The sequence below is a fragment of the Carettochelys insculpta genome, chromosome 2 (genome assembly GCF_033958435.1).
Source record: "Carettochelys insculpta isolate YL-2023 chromosome 2, ASM3395843v1, whole genome shotgun sequence".
NCBI lineage: Eukaryota > Metazoa > Chordata > Testudines > Carettochelyidae > Carettochelys > Carettochelys insculpta.
In genome coordinates this window covers 244,379,187-244,401,102 of record NC_134138.1, presented here as the reverse complement: position 1 = coordinate 244,401,102, position 21,916 = coordinate 244,379,187, and the positions used below count along the sequence as shown (strand labels likewise).

The following is a 21,916-nucleotide window of genomic DNA, read 5'->3' as shown; positions in this document are numbered from 1 at the left end:
GGCCATTCCCTCCACCCCACACATCTCCCATGCTGACCCCAGGGAGCCCGCAGGGGCCCCTCCCCAGCAGCTCCCCTACCTCCCATGCCACCTGCCCCAGCCCAGCCACGACAGACCACCCGGACCCAGGGGGAAGAGGCGGACATGGGTGAAGGGGATCCCGTCCCTCAACCCCCATAAACAAATAGGGCCTTCTGCCCTTACCTTCGGCCCTCCCAGGGCCTGGAGGGTGACCACCTGGGGCCGCAATGCCCCTGTATATAGTTTCCCCCAACCCCTCTTTCTGTGATATCCCCTCTATATAGTTCATCCCAGCCCCGCTTTCTCTAATACCCCTCCCTGTACATAGGCAGAAAAGACATAGTATCAGTTAAGTAAAGTGTTTATTTTGTAGTTCCATCTGGGTCCCCTGTGCATGTGTGGGGATGGTGGGGTGTGAATAGGGGTGGGGTGGTTACTGCAGTTCCCGCTCAAAGGCCTGGCACAGGACCTTCCGTACCCGCACCCCGTCCTGCTGGGCCTGGTGGCATGGGGCAGCAGGGGGCTGCTCATACATGCACCCTGCCTCAACGGCCCACCCGTGCACCAAGGGTTCATGCTTTGCCTCCACAAGGTTATGCAAGGCACAGCAGGCCCCAACCACTGCTGCCACACTGGGGAGGCCAACCTCCAGCCTCATGAAGAGGCATCTGAAGCACCCTTTCAAGTGGCCAAATGCCTGCTCCACCATGTTGCGGGCCCAGTTCAGCCACTCATTAAAAATGTCCTGGCTGGGCTGCGTGTATCCCGTGTATGGCCTCATGAGCCAGGCCTGCAGGGGGTAGGCTGCATCTGCCACGATGCAGGGTGGCATTGTGGTATCCCCAATGGGGAGCTCCTGCTGGGGGATCAAGGTCCCCTCGGCCATGCGGCAGCCAAGCCCCAAGTTCCGGAACACCCTGGCATCATGGGCACGGCCAGACCAGCCCACACAGATGTCCTGGAACTGACCGTTGGCGTCGACGAGTGCCTGCAGGACCACAGAGCGGTAGCCCTTCCGGTTTATGAAAGCCCCACCGCTCTGCTCTGGGGCCTGGATGGTGATGTGCATGCTGTCCAGGGCCCCAAAGCAGTTTGGGAAGCCCAACTCCTCGAAGCCCCGGATGGCATTGTCCAGGTCCCTGACACAGACCAGCTACTGCAGGAGGCCCCTGTTGATGGCCCGGACGACCTGCAGTGAGTGGGAGGAGGATGCACTCATGAGCATGGGGTGGGAGGTACCGTGCCCGACCATCCCGGTCCCCTGCAGGTCAGGCCTCCCTGGGGCCCCTGTCCCCATCCCTGTCCCTTCCCCCATGGGGGCTGCCCTGTGGTCCTTGATGGTACCCCATGCCAGAGTGCCCCCCTCCCCTGGCCCCCACATGCACATGGCTTACCTCGTTGAGGACGGCCCCAACGGTGGCCCTGCCCACCCCAAACTAAGGGCTGACAGATCAGTGACTGTCCGGAGTAGCCAGTTTCCAGAGGGTGATGGCCACCCTTTTCTGGAGCAGGCGTGCTGGTCTCATGCAGGTGTCCTGGTGCTGGAGGGCTGCGGCAAGCCAGTGGCACAGCTCTAGGAATGTCCCCTTGGTCAACCAGAAGTTCTGTAGCCACCGGTCATCACCCCAGTCCACCAGCACCAGCCGGTCCCACCAGTCGCTGCTTGTGGGGAAGCTCCACAGGTGGCAGATGCCCCGAGGGACCAGCTGGGGATATCGCACCCTCAGGATGACTTCAAGGAGGGCGGCTAGTAGGTTGGCTGCCCGTAGCCGCTGCTGCGCGGCAGCCAGGACCATGGCCAGAGCACTGGCCATGGCCTCGATGGGGATGGGGGGTTACTCGGGTTCCATGGGGGCCCAGGGTGCCTCCTCTGATCTCCTCAGTGTGCGAGCCTGGGGACAGGTGGCTGGCCCTCATCATGTGCGGGCTGACGTACGGGATGGGGGAGCCTTTAAGGGGAAGGCGGGCCACGGTCCTGGAAGGGCTTATCCACCATGCGACCCTGCCCACAGGACTTCCTGCACCCTGCACGGTGTGGACGTTCCCTTTCGAAAGAATGGCTTTCGATGTTCTGTTTCGAAAGTTGTCCTTTCGAAAGGGGGCTGTACCGTAGACACAGCCTAAGGGAATAGCTAAACTAATTCCTATGGCAAAACAGAAGGTGCAGACTGAGAACTGGGAATAGTGGTGTCCTCAGTGTAGAGCTTTGATGGGGGTTGATTTTTGGTCTTTCTGTAGATAAGTCTCTTGTTACAGAAGCAGGAAAACTTTATTCAGGAATTCCCTAACTTTTGTTTGCATGTAGCAATGTAGAAAGTAAAGAATAAGAACAAAGTATGCTACTTATACCAACTGACTACCTTTGGCTTTGAAGAGTTCTTATTAGCTACTCAGAGATGGAGTAACAAAGAACTATAGCCAAATACAGTGAGCCCTCAAGATACATACAGTCAAGTTGTGCATGTCTCGGGTTAACGCAACGGCCACCCCGACAGGAAAAGGAAACCACTCCCGTCGGGGTGGCAGCTGCAAGTCAGGCTGCCATCCCTGACAGTAGTGAGGAAACCACTCTTGTCAAGGGCAACAGTCTGATTCATGGCTACCCCAATAGGAGCAGTCTCCCCACTACTGTCAGGGATGGCAGCCTGACTCACGGTTGCTGCCCCTGACAGGAGCAGTTTCCCGGTTTCTGAAGTTCCTTCCACTTGCAGAGCCAGGAAACTGAGCAGGGCAGCACTCCCACCACTCCCATAACATTATTCCTTTCTCAGCTTTCAGGAAACTATTGTTATCAGCATCCATTTGCTATATCATTCCACAGGTGTATGGTTTTGGTCTCTCACAAGCTTTTTATCTATTATGTACTACAACAAAATAAATAATAATAATAGCCTGTCATTACGCTCATCATCCTTTGTACCAGACAGCTTAACAGGACAGATATGAATCTACCCTTACAATACTGTTTTAAGGTAGAAGAAATATTATTATTCCTATTTCACATGAACTAAATTACACAGAAAGTTTGAATGGTTTACTCAAAACCTCATAGGAAGCTCATAGTAGAGGTAAGATGGAGTGCAGATATCCTGAGTTCCAGTCCACTACCTTAACCCTGAGGTTCTCCTTCTTTCTCTGCTACGTCCTCACTACCATTTTATGTCTATGTACTCAACACTCTCTAGAAAAACCACCCCACCTATAGAGAGCAGGAAATGTTTAATATTTGGATTATAACAGCTCCTAGAATCTTCACCTAACATCAAAGAGATGTCCCTCACTCCAGCCCCCAACACACATCCCACTTGGCACTATATAAACAGATAAAAGACAGCCCCTATCCTGAAGAGCTTACAATCTGAATACACATGACAGAGATACAAAAAGGTACAGTGACTTGCACAGGTCAGCAGCAGGTGTCTCACATCTTTATTCAGTTCCCTATCCACTGGACTACAGTAGGGTCTCAACATTCACAAGAGTTCTCGGTTCAGAACCCTCGCAAATGTGCCAGGCAAAGATTCGGAGCCCCGGGAAGCAGCAGGATGGGTGCTCCCTGCCCTGGAGCCCCAGGAAGTTGCAGCTGCCGACGCTGCCTGCCCGGGGCCTCGGGCAAACAGTGGCTGCCAGTGCTCCTGCCCTGGTTCCTGGGGAAGCTGCGGCAGCCGCCAGTGCTCCTAGCACCTGAGTCTCGGGAAAAGCCACAGCAGCCACTGGCATGCCCAGCCCCAGAGCCCCAGGGAAGCGAGGCCACTCACGAATAATTTAATTCGCGAATGTGGCACTTACAAATGGCGAGAACCTACAGTACATTGCCTCCCATAGTCCATCCTCAATTTTCTACCCAGCACCCAGAGCCATGATTATGAAGGACATGATATAGTCATAGGAAAAGATGGCAAGAATTGTTCTTTAGTCTGTTGGCTTTCAGCTCATTTCAGGCAGTGATATAAAACTGATTTTTAATTCCAACTGGATGTCTAACTTCATAATTAAAAGCAACAATCCTCACCAGTACAAACTCCTTTACAAGAAAATGCATTAAACTGAAATGCTCACTTAAACTGAACATGAGAGTAAAGAACTGATTTCCATAAACTAAGAAACCACTAATCTTACTGAACCTGCTTCTGCTGTAGCTACTGGCTAGAAAATTGCCCAGCAAGTAATCCCATTATTTCCAGAGTATTGCAGTAAAACTTGCAGATTATTTTACTTTTTGAGACAAATAAGGATAGGAGAACTAGGCTCAAAGTGAATAGGATTTACAGTACATGTGTGTCTGTTCAAAAAGTTCAGAACTAAGCTATCCAAAAGATCAAGGCAGATGGAGTTTTGGATCATGGAGGGTGGGGGGAGTTGGTTCAAGTCCATCTTTAAATATTGTTGAACATATTCAAATTATAAGTTATTTTGATTTTAAGAATTTATTCTGGTACCAAAATTCATGGGCTGTATCTGCCAAAAGAACAGATTTATTTTTAAAGGAAGTTTAATATGGGGATATGCCTCTCTCTTAAAGCTGAAAGAGACCTTTGCTTTCAGCAGGACCTATCATCATCCCTGACAGATTTTATTTTTTTTTTAAATCTACTTGCCCCAGCTGGCTCCCTCAGGGATTGAGCTCACAACTGGGGGTTTAGCAGAGCAATGCACAAACCACTAAGCTACCCCTCTCCTCCTCCAGCCCATTGTAAAACTCTTAACATCACAACAAAGCTCTTCAATAAATCCCACCAACTAAAATGAAATTTGATAAGGGACTTGTTTTTCAGTGTCTCAGTTGCACACTTACCAGTTGAAGCAGTTTTTTGGAGGAGAATTTTTTTGCCTCAGTAGATACCTGCATTAATTATTAAATGAAGGCCCAATTCAGCAACATTTACTCATCTTGATTAATGAGTACCACTTATTCATGTGAGTAGACTCAGCCACAAAATATCTAAGGCAGGAACAATGGCCAACAAGAAAGCTCACATGCAGGAAGAAGCTCTAAAGAAGGAAATCTCTGTGAAGGTTCTCTTACAATGGTCTCTCACTGACCCATGAGGGGAATTGTTCCTGCATGGAAGAAGCTATAGGGGTAGCTTCCAAACTTGGCGCATGCTGCATCAAATGTGGGTATCCGAGAAAAGCCAGAGCTACCTGCATGAAACACTTTCTGTAATGACTGGTAGGTAGGTCCCAGTCAGGTGTGGTGGCTCTGCATGCAGAATAATAAAGCCTTGAACAATATTATCTTTACTGAGGATTTGCCACAAAGTTCAGAAGCTGTATATGCATTTGGGGTGGGAAGACGTGTAATTTAACTTCCGCCTTCCTGGCGTATGTCCAGGCTACAGCTGACTGTCAGTGAGGGTAGACAGTAGCATCACTGGGCTCAAATCAGTATGGTAAAGATAGAAGTATGGATGATGCCGCTTGGGCTCTCAAGCTCGCCTGATCCTGTAGGTCTGAGCTTGGGTGACCACCCAGAGCCTCCAGAGCCACAACGTCACACTGCTATTTTTAATTCAACATGTTGAGCCTTTTATCACCAATCTGTGTACAAAGACTGGGAGGCTCACGCCAAGTTGCAACAGAGACACCACCAGTCTCAACTAGCATGGCACCCAGACTGTGCTGAAAAGCCTCCACAGAACCTGAGAGGGCAAAATGGTACTGCTAAGGATGCTGAACACTGTTTCATTTGTACCTGCCTTCTAGGCTTGGTGTGTCAGTCAGAGATGCTAGAAAAATTTGTGCAGTGGGGGTTCTGAGAGCCATTGAACTAAACTGTAAAAACCCTGAAAAGAGTGGAAGCCACTTCAAGCAATGGAGTGCTGTACCGATGCAAGCACCCCTATTTCCAGCATCTATTGTGTCAATTATTAAAGTGAAAGAATTGCTGGAGCCCTGACATCTCTTTTATTAAAACATAAGCATTGGTGTTGACCCTGTTTTTGTGCAAAAGGTGGCGTGCGCAAATCTAGAAGCAATCTGAGCCATTACATTTTAAATTCAATTACTCTATTAGTATTATTTATCTACAACCACAATACAACTGCCACTGACATTGCAGTTCCACTTACTCACTATTGGTTCATGCATCTCCCCAAAAGGCATATATTAGGTAAGTGGTGCTTGAAGTGTAATCAACAATTTCAAAAAATAATATCTAGAGCTTGGATGCTTTAGAACAAGGTTACTGTTTGACAAAGAGCAAGATCCCTCTTAAATTCTAGTTAATTTTCAAAATGACATTAAGAACCATCATGTATTTATTGTTAAGGATTTCTACACTAGCTACTGTACAGTAAGTTTTTTAAAGGCCAAGTGCTGCTCAAATTTAATTTAATGGCAATATTATCATTTATTTCCATGGTAGCAGGAGCAGGCCTGACTGTCCTTTAAATCCAATATAAGCGCCCATTTCTGTAAGATGACAAAACACTCTCAACTCCTGTTAAAGTCAACTGAAATGAGGTAGACACCAGATTTCAGGGTTAAGTGCTACATCTTTTTAAAACTGTTCTCCACTTAATAAACAGTGATTTCTTTTTTTAAATGAAGATAAGCAAAGAAGCATCTTTTAAGTCTACATAGAATGTTTTCATTTTTAATCTAATAAAGGAATTTCACCCTGCTCTTGTTTCATTAGAAACAGCTTCATACAGCTGCACAACTATAAAAGATATGACAGTCATCTGCTAAACATCAATACTTCGAAAAATGGTTCTTGGTCCTTTAAAGGGAAAATACCAAACAACATTCAGTTTTAGAAATTGTGCATTTGAAACATCTGGTGAAGTATTTCAGTACAAACACCTGTTGTTACAATCATATGATGACAAACTGATTTTCAAGGAGGGATTCAAGTTTCATTTTTAACACCTGTGAACATCTGCAATTCAAAAATTACATAAAAACTATAGCAAATATTTTTCTTAGGTAGAATTTGAGAGAAAATTTTAAACTTACAAAACAGAAATGACAGGACTAAAGTGAAACAGGCCTAGCAGGCAACCATGGTGCAGTCCTGTACTAATATACCAGTACACTGGGATCTGATACTACATTCCTTGCCCACCCAAAACTCAGTAAGAATTCTGGCTGCACAACAAATACAGCATCAGGCCCCTCATAGATTTCATAGCCAGAAGGGACCATTGTGATCTAGCCTGACCTCCTGTATAACACGCCACTGAACTTTCCCCAAAATAATTCCTACAACATATATTTTAGAAAACAGACCTGGAATACTGAACTTGAGTACTTCAGATATCCCAGTCCTGGGCTTGTTTTGAACAGAAACTGTTAATAGGCTGAATCTTGCCAATTTGCTTGATGGTTGGTTTCAGTTTTTTTTCATGCATACAACTGGGAACTAAGATAAAAATATCAATCTCATGCCTCCGGTCCTGCTTCCACTGATATCAGTGGGTGCGCTACTGAGCCCTTGTTCTCACCTGTAAGCAGTTCTACTACTGGTTTCAAGTCTGTGGGGAGAAATGCAAGTGCATTAAACCCATTTCCTGCTTTTAAAATTAGTTACTGTTCATTTAAAACATATTTTCAGCAATGTTTTCATTTGACTTAACTTCAGAAAGCTGTTTTTACATTTTCATTTCTAATTGTTAGTTAATTGTAGGGACATTGAACTTCTCTCTTCAGGTTTGTAAAAGTGATCAGAATTTTAACTAATCAAATAGCTTCGCACTAAATTAATCAACCATAAGTGTTTTAAAATAATAAAGTAAAGTATAACTGTGCCTGGAAGTCAATGTTTTTTGTTTGATTGATAGGTTTGATCTAGTTGATTAGTTGGGTTCTTGTTCACTCTGAAAATAATTACTAAACTCAATAGTTTGTTTTGGAAGCAGTCCTGCAAACGCAATTTAAAATATTCAGACCCATCCCAAATTCCTTAATCATGTTTAAGCAAACTGTCCTGTTTCACAAACGAGGGCAAACTGCATCAGTAAGGACACAAAGATCAGCTTGTATATACCCTGGTTTTGTACAAGACAAAATCAAGAAGTACAGTCATCTAATAATATAAAAAGGCTTGCTGAATGGGTGTTCTGTTCATGGATCATTTGCACAATTAAGCCCAATATTTCTTTATTAACAACTTAGGTATAATTATATGGTTTGGTTCAAAATGTATTAACAGAGTTGAAATGTACATGTTTTGTTTCTTTCTTTTTTGTCTAGCATTTGAGGAAAACTACCAGTTTAACAGTCTTGAAAAACAAGTATTTAAAGCAAAATGTTATTCTACTAAGTTTATCAATACTATAAAATAAGGTAAGTCACATTGTACTGTTCATCAGTTCACTTGCCTGACAATTTTTATTATGATTTATTAAATTCCATAATAGCAATCAGGGCTGATGGATTTAAATAATTTATTTAAATCATAATTTAACTCCCACCCAAAAAAAAAATCATTGATTTAAATCAAGGTATCAAGAAAGCTAAGACTGGCTGTTCTTAGAGTGCACTCAATTTTGGAGTAAGCCCCACTGACTTCAAGGGGACTTCTGTTTTTGGAGAGCGCAATAGAATGGGTTTCCCTTGGAAGAGCAGAGTTACAGTATGCTGAAATAAAATAGAGAATGGTCTTATGGCATCACCATTGTGATCTGTGGCTATGATGTTTCAAAGAGAGGCAAACGCTGTATAATATAAAATAAGAAAATGACACAGTGGCAACTGGCAACCCAAGATTTCTCTTACTGCAGCTTCCTGTACTGTATACTTGGGTGATAGATTCTAAGTCTAGTTAACTAATGAAACAAGCCATAAGGATTAGCTAAGATAAATCGTTTTTTTTTTAAAGCAACATCCAACATAGCAGTCAGCTTTGGCGTTTATTTGTCAAATCACACATACGAAAACACATGGAGAGAGTATTCAAGAACACTGCATTGCAAAGCAAGTTATATAAGTTACTAACCAGTTGACCCACTTACACATAGCCACATCTTCATCCACATCACTTTCTCCCATTAAGCAGTCTTACTAATGATGTTTCATTTTTGCAACTATATCCTGAATCACCTTCTGTCATTGCTCACATTTGACACATTTTCCTTTTTTACACAAGGAATTAATTTCTTAAAAATATTCCCAGATAGGGTCTCTCATGTCCAGAAGCCAAAGCCATAATAGTTTTTCTGTGGCAAAAGTGTGGGGAAAATACAGAAACCTGTGGATGCACTAAATAATGTCGTCCCTTTTTCTTTCTTGTCCGCTCCACTGCTCCCTTCTATGCAGTCTCCACTCTTTCCTATATAACGTCTCCCTGTTTTAAGACAATGTCCTAACTAACTCCTCTACTGTTCTTAGCCAAGGTCCACCACCACATAAGCACAGAATAAAAACAATCCTGTCCAGCTTGTGTCTTTCTTTGTAGATGTTATTTTTTAGTCTGTTGGGAAACAGAAATTGAAAGCCAGAATTCTGAAGATGCAAGAGCTAGTAATTCATTTTTATGAAAGTTTAAGTGCACATACATCATGTTTGTGATGAGATTTAATTGTAACTACTATTTTTAAATGAGACAGTTACTATTTTATTGATTATATTTTGAAAAATCAAAACACTGATTTAAATAAAAAATTAAATTTACATAAGAAATCTGAATTTTTTATTTTTTTAAATAATTGTTTTTTTTTATCTACTCTGATAGCAAAAAGTCCACATTTCTGGATGATTGCAAAACACATCAGATGGATGAAAGCATTCAACAAGTATCATAATATCTGCCTGCTTACTATCTGAGTAGGACTTTGCTTTACAATATCATTGCTAGCCTCACAAAAAGGTCTGTTTATTAATGATTGTTCATGCTTCCAAATACAGTCATCTGTATATACACAATAAGCAATGCTCATATACATTGCCAAATTTTCCTTTAAGTACACATAAATCAGAATTTGTATATTAACTCAAAGGTATACATATCCTTTAAATATCAGAAATAACATTGCAGTCAAGCAAAAAAATGCGTGTGACCAATCCAAGAGTACAGTTAAACTAAATTTCACCCAGGAAGATACAACAAAGAGAGTGCTCAAATATGTCAGCAACAACAACCATAGAGTTGAAGCATATTAACTGGCTGGCAGCCTAAGCAACAGATAAAACAAAAACGAAACAAAAAGTCTTCAGCCCTCTCTGGAAGAATTCCATTGATAAATGTTGATAAATATTGATGAATATTTAAAACATATAAGTGTTTTCTCATTCAGTACGCTTTGCCTATAATACTTTTAGCTTTTGTGAACTTAACAGAAATCATTTCTATTTTAAAATAATATTTCCATACAGCTGCAAAGTTTTCTTTTCACCTCTACCAACAGAGATCAATATTTCTACTCTGCCATTGTCAGATCCCATTATAATATCAAAATAAAATGTTATTCTTCCATCACCAAATTAGAAAAACAACAAGCAGACCTGGGGCACCTGAAAGACCATCAGATTTATCTGGGCAAAAGTGTGGGAGGGTTTTTTGCATTTACCGACAAGAGCTAATGCCCAAATAAATCTGTCTGTCTTTAAGGTGCCACAAGCCTCTCTGCTGTCGTTGCAGATAGACTAACAGCTAACCCCAGGAAAGCTCATGCCCAGATAAATCTGTTACTCTTTGAAGTGCCACAGGACTCCTCAATCTTTTGCAGGTACAAACCAACCTGGCTAAACCCACAAAAATTTTTGTTCAAATAAATCTGTCTCAAAGTGCCACACCTCTCCTCGTTTTGGCAGCTACAGACTAACAGGGCTAATCCTCTGGGATTTACCACCCAATTAGGAAGCAGCACAGGATAAACTCTAGTATTTTTTATTCAAATGCAACAGTAACATAACTTTCCCCCTTCTTTAAAGTGCAGTGAGGAGGAAGGGAAGTAAAGAAATTGGCTCCAGACTGGGTCTGGTGGAGGAGCAGGGATCTATCTTCTCGCCCTCTGTCCCAGGCACAGCGACCGTGGAATTAAGCCGCGCCGCTGCCGCCCAGGCCAACTCTACAGCTGGCGGATCCGCATGATGAGCAGATGCAGCTCGGTGTTAAGGTGCGAAGAGGCCCCTGGGGCTTCACACCCGGCTGGAGAGCAGGGCCCAAACCAGCCTGGGCGCGTGCGGAAGGCTGGTGCCGCGGGCTGCTCGGGAGCGCGCGCGGACCCGGCGGGACGGCACAACCGGGGCGCCTTACCTGCGTTTTGGAGGGTCTCGATGTTCTGCGGCCTAGTGGCGAATTCGGCCACCGTCTGGACAAACTGCGTGCGGGCTTTCTGGTACTGCTCGAAAACTGCGAGAGGGAGAGGCCGGAGTTAGCGGGGAGAGGCCGGAGTTAGCGGGCAGAACCCGCCCCACCCCGCTCCGCTCTCCGGCACCCCGGGACGGACCTACCTTGTAAAACCTGCCTCTGGCTCATGGCGGCGGAGGGAGCGGGGCGGAACGCGGGCACTGGGCGCTGTGCTCAAGCCACCTCACGCCGAACCAGGCAGCAGCAGTTGCGCTCAGGCCGCGCCGCGCCGCAGTGTGTATCTTCTCCTAGGTAACCAAACGGAAGCCGGCCCGCGGCGGGGGGAGGAGCCGCCTCCGCCCGATTGTGACATCAGAAGGCTGAGCTCGCTGCTCCGCTCTGGCCACGCGGCGGGCGGGCGGGCGGGCGGCCGGGGGCGGCTCCGGAGCACAGAGAGCGCGAGGTGCTGCGGAGGGGGAAGGGTGCCTCAGACCCACCGCACAGCGCGAGAGGTGGCAGGAGCCCGCGGGCTGCTTCGTCGGTGGTGCAAGTCACAGGAGTGCGGAAGTGCAGGGTCCAGGCTGTCATCGCGCGGATCTAACGGAGCCAGCCTCAGGCGCGTGGCACGTGTGTCTGCAGTGCCTGCGCGCCGGGTGGCGTGAGCTGTCACACACTCAGAGCTTGCTGGGGCTCATTTTGGTGGCCTGTGTTCCTCCCGAGGAGAAAAGCCATCTCCCCCTTACGTAGTGCGTAGGGGCGCTTTGTGGAACGCCTCCTGTACATTGATGAACATCCCAATAGTCCTACTGGGTCAGCTCTAGGGTCAGTCATTCTAGCCAAGCCTCCTGTCTTTTCGCAGCGGCCAGTCCCACATCGCCAGTGATCAGCACAGGGGCATTAAGCCAGTGATCCATCCCCTGTCCTCTGGTTCTCCCTTTTATCAGTTTGAGGTTTAAGGGCACGCAGCGCATGGGGTTGTTCCCCTGGCCATCTTGACTAATAGCCATTGATGGACCCATTCTCCGTGAGCCTGTCTAATTCCAGCATGAACTCTTAAACATTTGGCCTTGAAAACATCATCTGGCAAGTGTTCTACAGGTTAACTGGTGTGAAGTACTTGCTTACACTTGTTTTGAACCTCCTGCCTCTTAATTCCTTTGGGTGACCCCTGATTGTTGTTGTCTTATATGAAGGGGTAACGAACACTTCCCTATATACTTTCACCACACCACTCCTGATTGTATAGACTTCTGTTAGATCTTCCGCAGTTGTCTCTTTTCTAAGATGAACAGTCCCAGTCCCTTTGACCGTTCCTCACATGGAAGCTGGTCCATAACCCAAGTTATTTTTGTTGCCCTTCCCCAAACTTTTTCCAATTCTTATATACCATGGCTTTGTAGAATGACATTGTGATATTCCCCATCTTATTATTTTCCCTTCCCCCATGGTACCAAATTCTCTGTTGGAGCTTTTTTGACTGCTGCTGCGCACTGAAATGTTTTCAGAGGACTATCGACCGTGCTACAAAGTCGCTTTCTTGTCTGGTAACAGTTAATTTAGACCCCTCCATTTGTATGCAGAGTTGGGGTTTTGCTTTCCAGTGTGCATTACTTTGCATTTATCAACACTGAATTTCATCTGCTATTTTCTTGTCCAGGCACTCAGTTTTGATGAGATCTCTTTGTGCCTCGGGTCTTACCCACGAAAGCTCATGACCTAATAAATGTGTTAGTTTCCAAGGTGCTACGGAACTGCTTGTTATTTGTGAAACTAACTTGAGTAATTTTCCACGATCTGCAAATTTTTCCATTACACTGTTCACTCCCTTTTCCAGATCATTTAAGAATATGTTGAACAGGACAGATCCTTGGTAGACCTCACTATTTTTCTCCCTTTACTGTGAAATCTGATCGTTTTTCCCTTCCTTTGTTTCCCATCTTTTAACCAGTTACTGATCAATGAGAGGAACTTCCTCCTTATCCCCTGACTTCCTGTTTTACTTAAGAACCTTTGGTGAGAGAGCTTGTTAAAGGCTTTCCAAAACTCCAAGCGCACTATGGCCACTGGATTTCTCTTTCCAAAAGCCATGTTAACTTTTACCCAATAAATGGTGTTATTTCAGTTTTTTACTGTCTTTCAACCCATTTACCTGGTACTGAACTTAGGCTTCTTGACCTGTAACTACCAGGGTTACCTCCGGAGCCTTTTTGAAAAATCAGTGTCACCTTAGCTATCCACCGTCATCTAGTAAAGAGGCTGATTTGAAATAAATTACACGTCACAGTTAATGGTCCTGCGATCTCATTTTTACGTTCTTTAAGAACTGGGGTGAATACCATCTGTCTCTGTGACTTATCACTGTTTATTTGATCAGTTTTTCCCAAAGCCTCCTCTAGGAACATCTCAATCTGAGACAATTCCTCATATTTGTCACCTAAAATTTGCTGCACACAAAGTCAAATGTCATCTTTATATCACCTGTAAATTTAAGTGGTAAGTTTAGTGTGTGTGTGTGTGTGTGTGTGTGTGCGCATTCTAAATCACTGCAGGGTATGTAACGTGATGCAGACATTTCTATTTTCTACACACACACAGTCCGATTTTAGAAGGTGCTTAACACCTTCAAGCTTTATTTGAAATTCACTGGGCTTGTGACCTAGAAGTAAAACATCTTCGCTGTTGCTGCTTGTTCTAGGGCCTGCTCCTGAGAAGAAAGATGGTACAAAATGATGAGATTTTAAGTGCTTCAGTGAAAACCACAGCAAAATCCTTCCTCCCCGGAGGGAGAGCCTTTAAATACTGCTTTAAAATTAATCTCAACTGAAAGGATCTCTCGCTCCCTCAACTGAGTGATATTTAGCAGGTCTACTTTTGCGGTTTAATTTAAACCCTGTTTGCTTATATTACTTCTGGGTTTTCCCTCCGCTTTATTAATTGGAGGGGATAAAAAAGTAATGTGGTTAGTGAAAATCAATATCTCCCAAGAATTCACATGGCATTTTAACAAAGCCCAGCTGCGTCTTCTGCAACTGTTTAAGGTCTTAACAGAAAACAAAAAGAAAAGAGAGACGAGAGAGAGAATTTAAGCCCTGGGAACCGTTTGCCTTTCCCCCCCTTTCTGTGCAACTGGGTGAAAGAATTAATCCAGTGGTAGAGCAGTTCTTTTTGGAGAAGGCAGCCGGCAGCCTCTGCGCTCCGGCACGCAGCCGCGAGTTAAACCAGCGCCCCAAGCCGGAGGAGGGAAGTCCCGTGGCACAAGCCGGGCGGAAGGGGGCCGAGTCAGTCGAGGCGCTCGGCGTTCGAGGCTCGCTGGGGCCCTGGAAAGCGGGGAGGGGGCCTTGGGAGGGCCGGCCCTGCAATGGGCAGGGTATAGACCCGGCTCCTGCTGCTGGGGCGTTCAGGAGAGCCGCAGCCGACGGACATGCCCTTGCAGACGCTCCCCCGCGTAATGCCCATTGCTCTGGGGGATTTCCGCGGCCCGGCGCGCAGCGGCGAGCACCGCCCCACGCGGGGGTAGCGAAGGTTTCCAGGCTCGGCGTCCCCTCGTTGCACTTCGCTGCCAGAGCAGCGTCTGTAGCTGGGCGGCGTTTCGTGAGCCCTCAGCCCCGGGCCGGGCTGGTGCCTTCCGCCGCGGAAGCTGCAGCGGGAAGCAGCGACCCAGCTAGTCTGGGTGACCTCGCTTAGCCCACGGCTGGGGCCGGCAGGAGACCTGCTGCCAAGCACTTGGCTGGAAAAGCAGCCGCTTGCTCCCTTGAGTGCTTGGTACAGAAAGTCACTCTCAGTCCCGGCGCCGCAGCGAGTAGCAGCTCGAGGGGGGGGCTTCCAGCGGGTGCGCAGCTGGGAAACTCCTTTTCCGTCTGCTGGGGTGGGAGCGTGTGCGTGTGTGTGCTGGGGAGAGAAGGAGGGGGTGCTGGGAGAGAGAGGGGGTGTATGTGTTTGTATGTGTGTGTCTGCTGGGAGAAGGGGCGGGTGTGTGTGTTTGTGTCTTCTGGGAGGGAGGAGGGTGTGTGGCTGTTACTAAACCCAGCCAGGCTCAGGCTCGGTGGCCGCCACCCGGCAGCCGCTGGCGGGGGAGCAGGGGAAATTACTAGTTTTGCAGCCCTGGGACTACTTGAACTTGAAACAGACCAGCTTAGTCATAACTCCCGCCCTTTACGGGCGCCGGGACTCCCCCTACCCTGCGCTTTCGATCACGTCATTGGAAACAGGAAAAACAACCGATCCTGTGGCACCTTACAGACGGGCCAATGTACTTCTTAGGCCGGGGGCAAACCCGGAGGGCCATGAGCTAACACGTCCCTCGCTTAGGCTCTCAGGTGCCACGGGACTGCCTGGTTTTGTGACGCTGCAGGCTAACAGGGCTGCCCCTCCGGAAACCCCGGCGCAGCGTAGCTCTACTGGCGCGCCTCCGCAGCTCCAGCCAACCCCTCGAGGGTGGGGGAAGGGGCCAGAGCCGCTGCCCCGCACGACCCGCGGGCGCTCGGCGGACAGGAAGGGCGCACGGGCCCCCTGCGGCGTGGCTAGCTCCGGAGCCCTTTCTCTCCTCCCCTGGCGGCCAGATCCGCGAGCTAGTAGAGCCCTTCGCCGCCAGGCCCCTGCGCTGGCCCTTGGTTTGGGTTCCTTTAACAGAGCGGCGGTGAGGGTTTAAAATCCCCCCAAGCCCCGCAGCAGGGCGCGGGCTGCCTGCAAGGCGAGGCTGGGGCTGGTGTGGCCGCCGAGCCAGGAAGAGGGCTGGGCCGCGCATCGCGCATGTGCAGCCGAGAAATAGCACGTTGGTTGTTTTGACTAGCTTCCTTCTGACAACGCCATGTGTCTGCACCCAGCAGGCAGCCGGGTGGGCACACGCGCGGCCCGAGGGCAGACGTCTTCGTTCATAAGGAACAATCGATTGTCATTTCAAATAGAAGTGATTGCTTTTTCAGGAGCAAGTTGAGTAACGGGGGCGCCCACGTGGCTGCTGCCGTTCAAAAATGTTCGAGAATGTGAAAAGTCCCTTGGAAAGGCGTTGGGGGAGTGGTATTTACTGCCTCTCTCTAAAGAAAGTTCCTCCCAAGTACGAGACGGAGTTTAATGTGGTGTTTATACTGCACTCGACAGAGTGGTCTCTCTCTGGGAGCTTTTACCGGAGATACTGCGTCTCCTGCAGCACACAGGATTAAATCCAATAAGAAAGGGTGTATCTCTTGGTGGCAACAGAGCAATGTCCAGAGGCCAGTAAGCAACAAATTTCTGTTTCCATCAGGCATAGCAGGCTGCTTAACTTTGGCTTTTACAGCCTTTCCGGTTAAAATAAAACTTAAAACATTGACTATTAAATTGTTAGATAACCTTGCCACTGCGTTGGACTCTTAGGAGAGGGCGTTAAAAGTTCAGAACTAGAAGGATACGGTGCTTTAAGGAGCTCCAGGTCGACTATCATAATTACTTTATACATCTGGAGTTCTGTTTTATGATTGGTCTCGCAGAACTAAGATTATATTTGTAAATAAATATAAACCCAGGGGCATCGCTATAGTACTTAAGTTAAGCAGGGGGACTGAAAGGGGACATTCTGTGAACATACGGAGGTGGCATGCTGTGCTCCAAATTCCTTTGAAGGTAATTCTAAATAAGTAGAATATCTGTGAACAAAGCTTCTCTCAGCATTTCACTCAAATATGGGCCAACTGACTCTAACTTCAAATGATAATGGAACGTGTAAAGCCAGACAGTTCCTCTTTAATAAAAATGAAATATATCCAAAACGTAAAATAAAATATCATCATAATTTGGAAATCTTTTGCTCTTCTTTAAAGCTTTAACTGTAACAACTACAAAGAAGAATATTACTCATGACACGAATGTGTTATCTAAGGAATAACAAAGGCTTGTAAATGCCTTAAAGTTTAAAGAAGTTATTATTTCAGCCCCATTAGAAAGTGTAGTAAAACTTACCAGCTTTTAAGGAAGTTATAGTGTGTTAATAAATAATGCGTGAAATCTGTTCAGTGGCAAATAAAATTTACTGACACCAGCAGCACTATCCACCAGAATCAACTGGTTCATTGAGAATTTGGTCCAAAAATTCTCCTTTAAAACAAAAACTGGAAGTGTGTTTCGCTCTAAAAATAAATGACTCGTCAAATCAGACTGGCAGAGGTCATTTGCAATAGAAAATATTTTGGGAAATTGTCACCACTTGTATTTGACAAAGGCAACAGCTGTTAAACACATTTCTGTCATTCTAATTTCGGGTGCTTAAGTTAAATTACAAAAATAAACACTGATGATTTATGTTCAACGTTTGTTAAAGAAGTAGAAGTGTTAATTGCAGGTATAATTGATTTGGCTGGCGAAACAAGGCACGTGTTTTTAAATATGAAGAAGCCAACATTATAACAAGAAACGTACCAAGTGTTCCTTCTCTATTTTGTTCCTGTACTTTTTGGAGGTCTGTTTCCATAGATAGTAATAAACTATGAGAACTCTGTATGGAAATTCAGTCCATAGACATCATTGATTCTTGCAAAAGTGCTCGAGACAGAAAGTCGTTTATGGAAATGACGTAGTCTTCAGACCTAATTGTTTGGCTCGTGAGTGCTTATAATGGAAAATCTGTAGCCTTAGGCATGTTACCATGATAGCTGTATTATTAGTTTCAAATTTAAAATAAAACAAGAAAACCAACCATTATTCAAGTGAATCGCGCTAATTCCCATTAATATGGATGGTCTTTAATCTTGTCCCTTGATACATTAGGAGATTCAGTTCTCACGAGAAAATGAGGTAATATTCACACTGTCTCAGTCCACAGCACAGCTGTTGTTGGCCTGTGGGTATTTGGTTTTGTTTTTTATGTGTTTGTTTGTTTGTTTTTGAAAGACCGAAGGGGAAAAAAACTTTTTACTCTCTTATTTGTGTCAATGAGGATGCGTTGCATCAGGTTTTTTACTTCCCTGTGTGATACCAGGTAAATAATTCTTACATCTTTCTGTCGCTTAAATTGTGCTTTGTGATTAGACTGTGCAAAGTTTGGAAGCAAATTTTTCCGGGATGATTCGAAAATAATCACACGTACATGCATCATTTAAATGGTATAATTACTTAGGATTATATAGGTGACTATAGATGTATAAAGAATGAGAAATATATCGGGACTGCTTGAAATCGGGTCGTATTTAGTTGATGGGTTTATGTATTCTATGATCCTGGATTCGTATTATCACTATGACCTAAGTGCAACAGTTTTAAGGACTTCTGTTCACGACTTCACATCAGCCTCTTAATGTTTTCGGTATCTGAGAAGGATTTAAAAGTAGATAATAGAACCTGAAGCTGTTAAATCACATTTTATGTTCCTTAAATTCTGCAAAGTTACCGTAATTTAGCAGAATTTCTGCCAGTCAGTCTTATATAGTATTTACTTGTATTATGTTTACACCTTAGCTTGGCAACCGGACTTGTTTAAACGTGTTAATAACTGGTTGGAGCACACATAGTTTCGCAAAAATGGCTTTTTCATTGGATAGTGACGCCATCACTTAGCAGGTCTGAGGTTTTGGTGGGAAGGATGATGCAGTGAGCTCAGCGGATCTTCTTCTGTGCCTTAGAGGTTAAGGCTGCTAACTTCAGCTGACAACTTTTTCGCCGGCGATGTGACTTATTATTGGTATTCAGGGGTCCAGGGTGGTTTATTAGAGAATATATTTGTCTTGGGGATCATCACAGGAGTAATTAACGAGTCATGTTAGTTTATTAATTAACTTCAACGTTGGCTTGGCACCCGAGTTAATTTTACAGAGAGTCCATAAGAGAAATACAATTGGAACAAAATAATATTCCCTTTTCCCTAAATGCCGTGCTATATAACCTAAAAATAGAATAACTTTGTGGGTTCCTTTCCTCATATTTTGGCGATATAAAATACGTGGATTTGAAACGTGGATTTTAAAACAGTTCTGCTAAGGGATGCCAGAAATCTAAAGACCCTTCAAACACGTTAGAGAAGAATTCTGCTTTTTTCCTGACCTGAGAAGGCAACATTGGCATTTTAACGAGCCCTTTGTAAGTAGCGTTGAATGAGGTGAATTTGCTTGGTGGAAGTTAGCACGCGCTCCCAGGACTAACTCAGGGACAGGAAAAGAAGAACGACGTAACACAAGAAAGGCAACGAAATGAAAGGAACCGTGCAACCACACAGGTCAGTCCCACAAACGGAAGCAGCGCTCAGAACCTCGCAGTCCGGACTACTTTGTCCAGCCAGAGGCAAACACGTGGGTGCGGTTCCATCCTTGGGTTCCTGCAGAACAACAAGAACGTCGTGTCCCACAACTGAAAGAAACCTTAAATTACTTTGAGGATCTGAAACCAGTTGGGTCTTTCTTTGTAGCTATTCACAGACGTGGGGGGGGGGGGTGTTTTGAGCGAGGGCTGCAGACTATCCCTGTCTATCGTAACAGAGAGCTGACCGTGCACCGAGAGAGCAGAGCTGGAGCCGCGCGATGGGGATGTGCAAGGACGCTCCCAGCCAATGCGAGGTGAAAGGAGCCGGGGACAATAAGGCGGGGCTTGGCGGCCGATATTGAGATCCTGACCCCGAAGACCAGCTTAGCGTGTTACCCAGCGCGGACAACCATCGGCACCCACAAGGCCGTTGTTCCTTCAGTTGCTGCGTGTAAGGGTGGGGGCAAATGAGTGCCGCGCAGCCGGCGGGCGCGAGATGCCCTGGTCTGCGGGAGAAAAACGAAGCGTAACAAGAGGCACCAGCAGCAGAGCGGGCTGGAAATCGCTGTCGTGTGGTTGCTACTAGCAACAAATCAGCTGAACAGCATGCGCGCTCCAAGCACCTAGCAGAGAGGTGGCTAGGAAAGCGCCGGGGATGCAGAGGCCGCCGCTCGTAGGGCTCCCTGGAGTCATCTAGCGAGCACCGAGAGGGGGGCTACACCTTGGGACCCGGCCCGGCAGCTGGCAAGGGATGGGGGAGGTACTGATGCTACAGGCCCGGTATTATCGTAGACACACGACCCCAAGAAAGGCAAGAGCCAATGCACTTGCAGAGACAAAATGGCAGATCCTGGCGGGTGCGTGACATAGACCCTTCGCGCATCCCTGGACTGTATCCTGCCTGGGAGCTGTGGCGAGAGCCAAGGCAAAGGAGAAGCGATTGGAGTCCCTACAGTGTGAGGGTAGCTACCCTCAGGGCTCAGAGGGAGAAGTTCTGTACGACCCAGGCGGGGGATAAAGAATTGTTATATACGTGTCCCCCACACACAAGCACACACACGTGGGCCCCGTACACACACACACAGACACGTGTCAGAAGGGTGAGGTTATGTACACGCCCCCCACGCGTGTCAGAAGGGTGCGGTTATGTACACACCTCTCCCTTTACAGCGGGTGACTCCTGGGCCCCTCTCAGAGCACAGGGCGGCCGGTTCTCTCCTGCCCTTGCGGGGCTCGTAGACTTCACCCTAGCAGGATCAGGCTCTAGCCTCCCTCGCCGCGTGCCAGCGGGTTGTACGCGGCCCTCTCCGCGCTCCTCAGCCCATTAGGTGCCAGAGGGCTGCGGGTCGTCTCTGTGGACGCGGACTCCCAGCGCTGCCCCGGGGCCTGTCCTTGTATTTCCTCGCCCCCTCCCCGCTACCTCCCACCCCGCCTCAGGGTGCGCCTCGGCCAAAGCGCCCCTGGCTATTGCCCCGCCGGTGAGTGAGGCCCCCAGGCTCAGCCACGACGCGGGTCTGCTGGAAATAACTCAAGGAGCTCCCTAAGGGCGCCCGTCCATGACTTCACCCCAGCGCCAGTGGCGGCCTCGCCAGCAGCCCCCGCTAGAAGGCGGCGGCGGCCTCCCCCGCGCGAGCGCTTCATTGTGCGGGGAAACCCCCAAGCGGGGCGGCGGCGGCTGCGTTTAGGGAGGCGACACCCGCGTCTGCGATCGCAGCGGGGCGCCCGCCACGTCCCGGTCTCTGATCACCCCCCAGCGCCACCCCCCAGCCGGTCCCCCGAGAAGCGCCTGCTGGGTGCAGACGGTGCCGGGAGCCCACGGCTGCCACCACGTCCGCCCTGAGTTCAGCCCCTGTGCGCGGAGGGAAAGGCCAATGCTCGCTGCTTTCCCGCGGGTCGGAGCAAGCCCCAGCGGGGGCTGAGCCACTCCGCGGGCATTTCACCCCGGCCGCTGGGGAGGAGCAGAGGGACAGCCCGGGGGTTAGTTCCCATTTTCTCCTGTTATTCGGCGGGCGATGCCAATCGCTCCAAGGACGTTTGCTGGAACTGCCGTGGCCCCCGGGAAGCCGCGCCGCAGTGGCAAATGCAAAGAGCCTCGAGGGGGCCGGGGGGGGATTTGCATCTTTTACAGCGATCAAAACTCCTTCCCTTTGTCGCTGGGTCTGAGGTGCGATATGCAACGACCGGCCTTTGCACGACAAGCGCCAAATGGCAGCTGCCACTTCCCGGGCGGGGGGAGCGAGTTTCTTCCAGCTGCCTCCGCCCTGCTGGGGCTCTGCCGCCTGGTTTTGCCGCTGGATGCGGGCAGCGTTTGGAGGGACGCCCTGGAAGCCGAATGATTTGGGGGCTGGAAGCAAGTCCGAGGGGAGTCACAGACTGGGCCAGGCGTGTCAATGGGGGGCGGCTTCCCACGGACATCCCCCCTCACTCACTGGATCAGCCGGTCTGCCTGCGACTCGGTTG

General features: G+C 47.5%; 1 protein-coding gene across 1 annotated transcript in view; it reads right to left on the bottom strand.

Moving 5' to 3' along the window:
- The window catches only part of SPAG6 (sperm associated antigen 6), a 70,487-nt gene extending 58,940 nt beyond the window's left edge, over positions 1 to 11,547 (bottom strand). The window contains exons 1-2 of the mRNA XM_074986278.1: positions 11,419 to 11,547; positions 11,222 to 11,317 (exon numbers count right to left, since the gene is read on the bottom strand). Of these exons, the coding sequence (XP_074842379.1) occupies positions 11,222 to 11,317; positions 11,419 to 11,443 (121 nt within the window). The 5' untranslated portion in view covers positions 11,444 to 11,547. The remainder of the gene's footprint in view (positions 1 to 11,221; positions 11,318 to 11,418) is intronic.
- Positions 11,548 to 21,916: the final 10,369 nt, after the last annotated feature.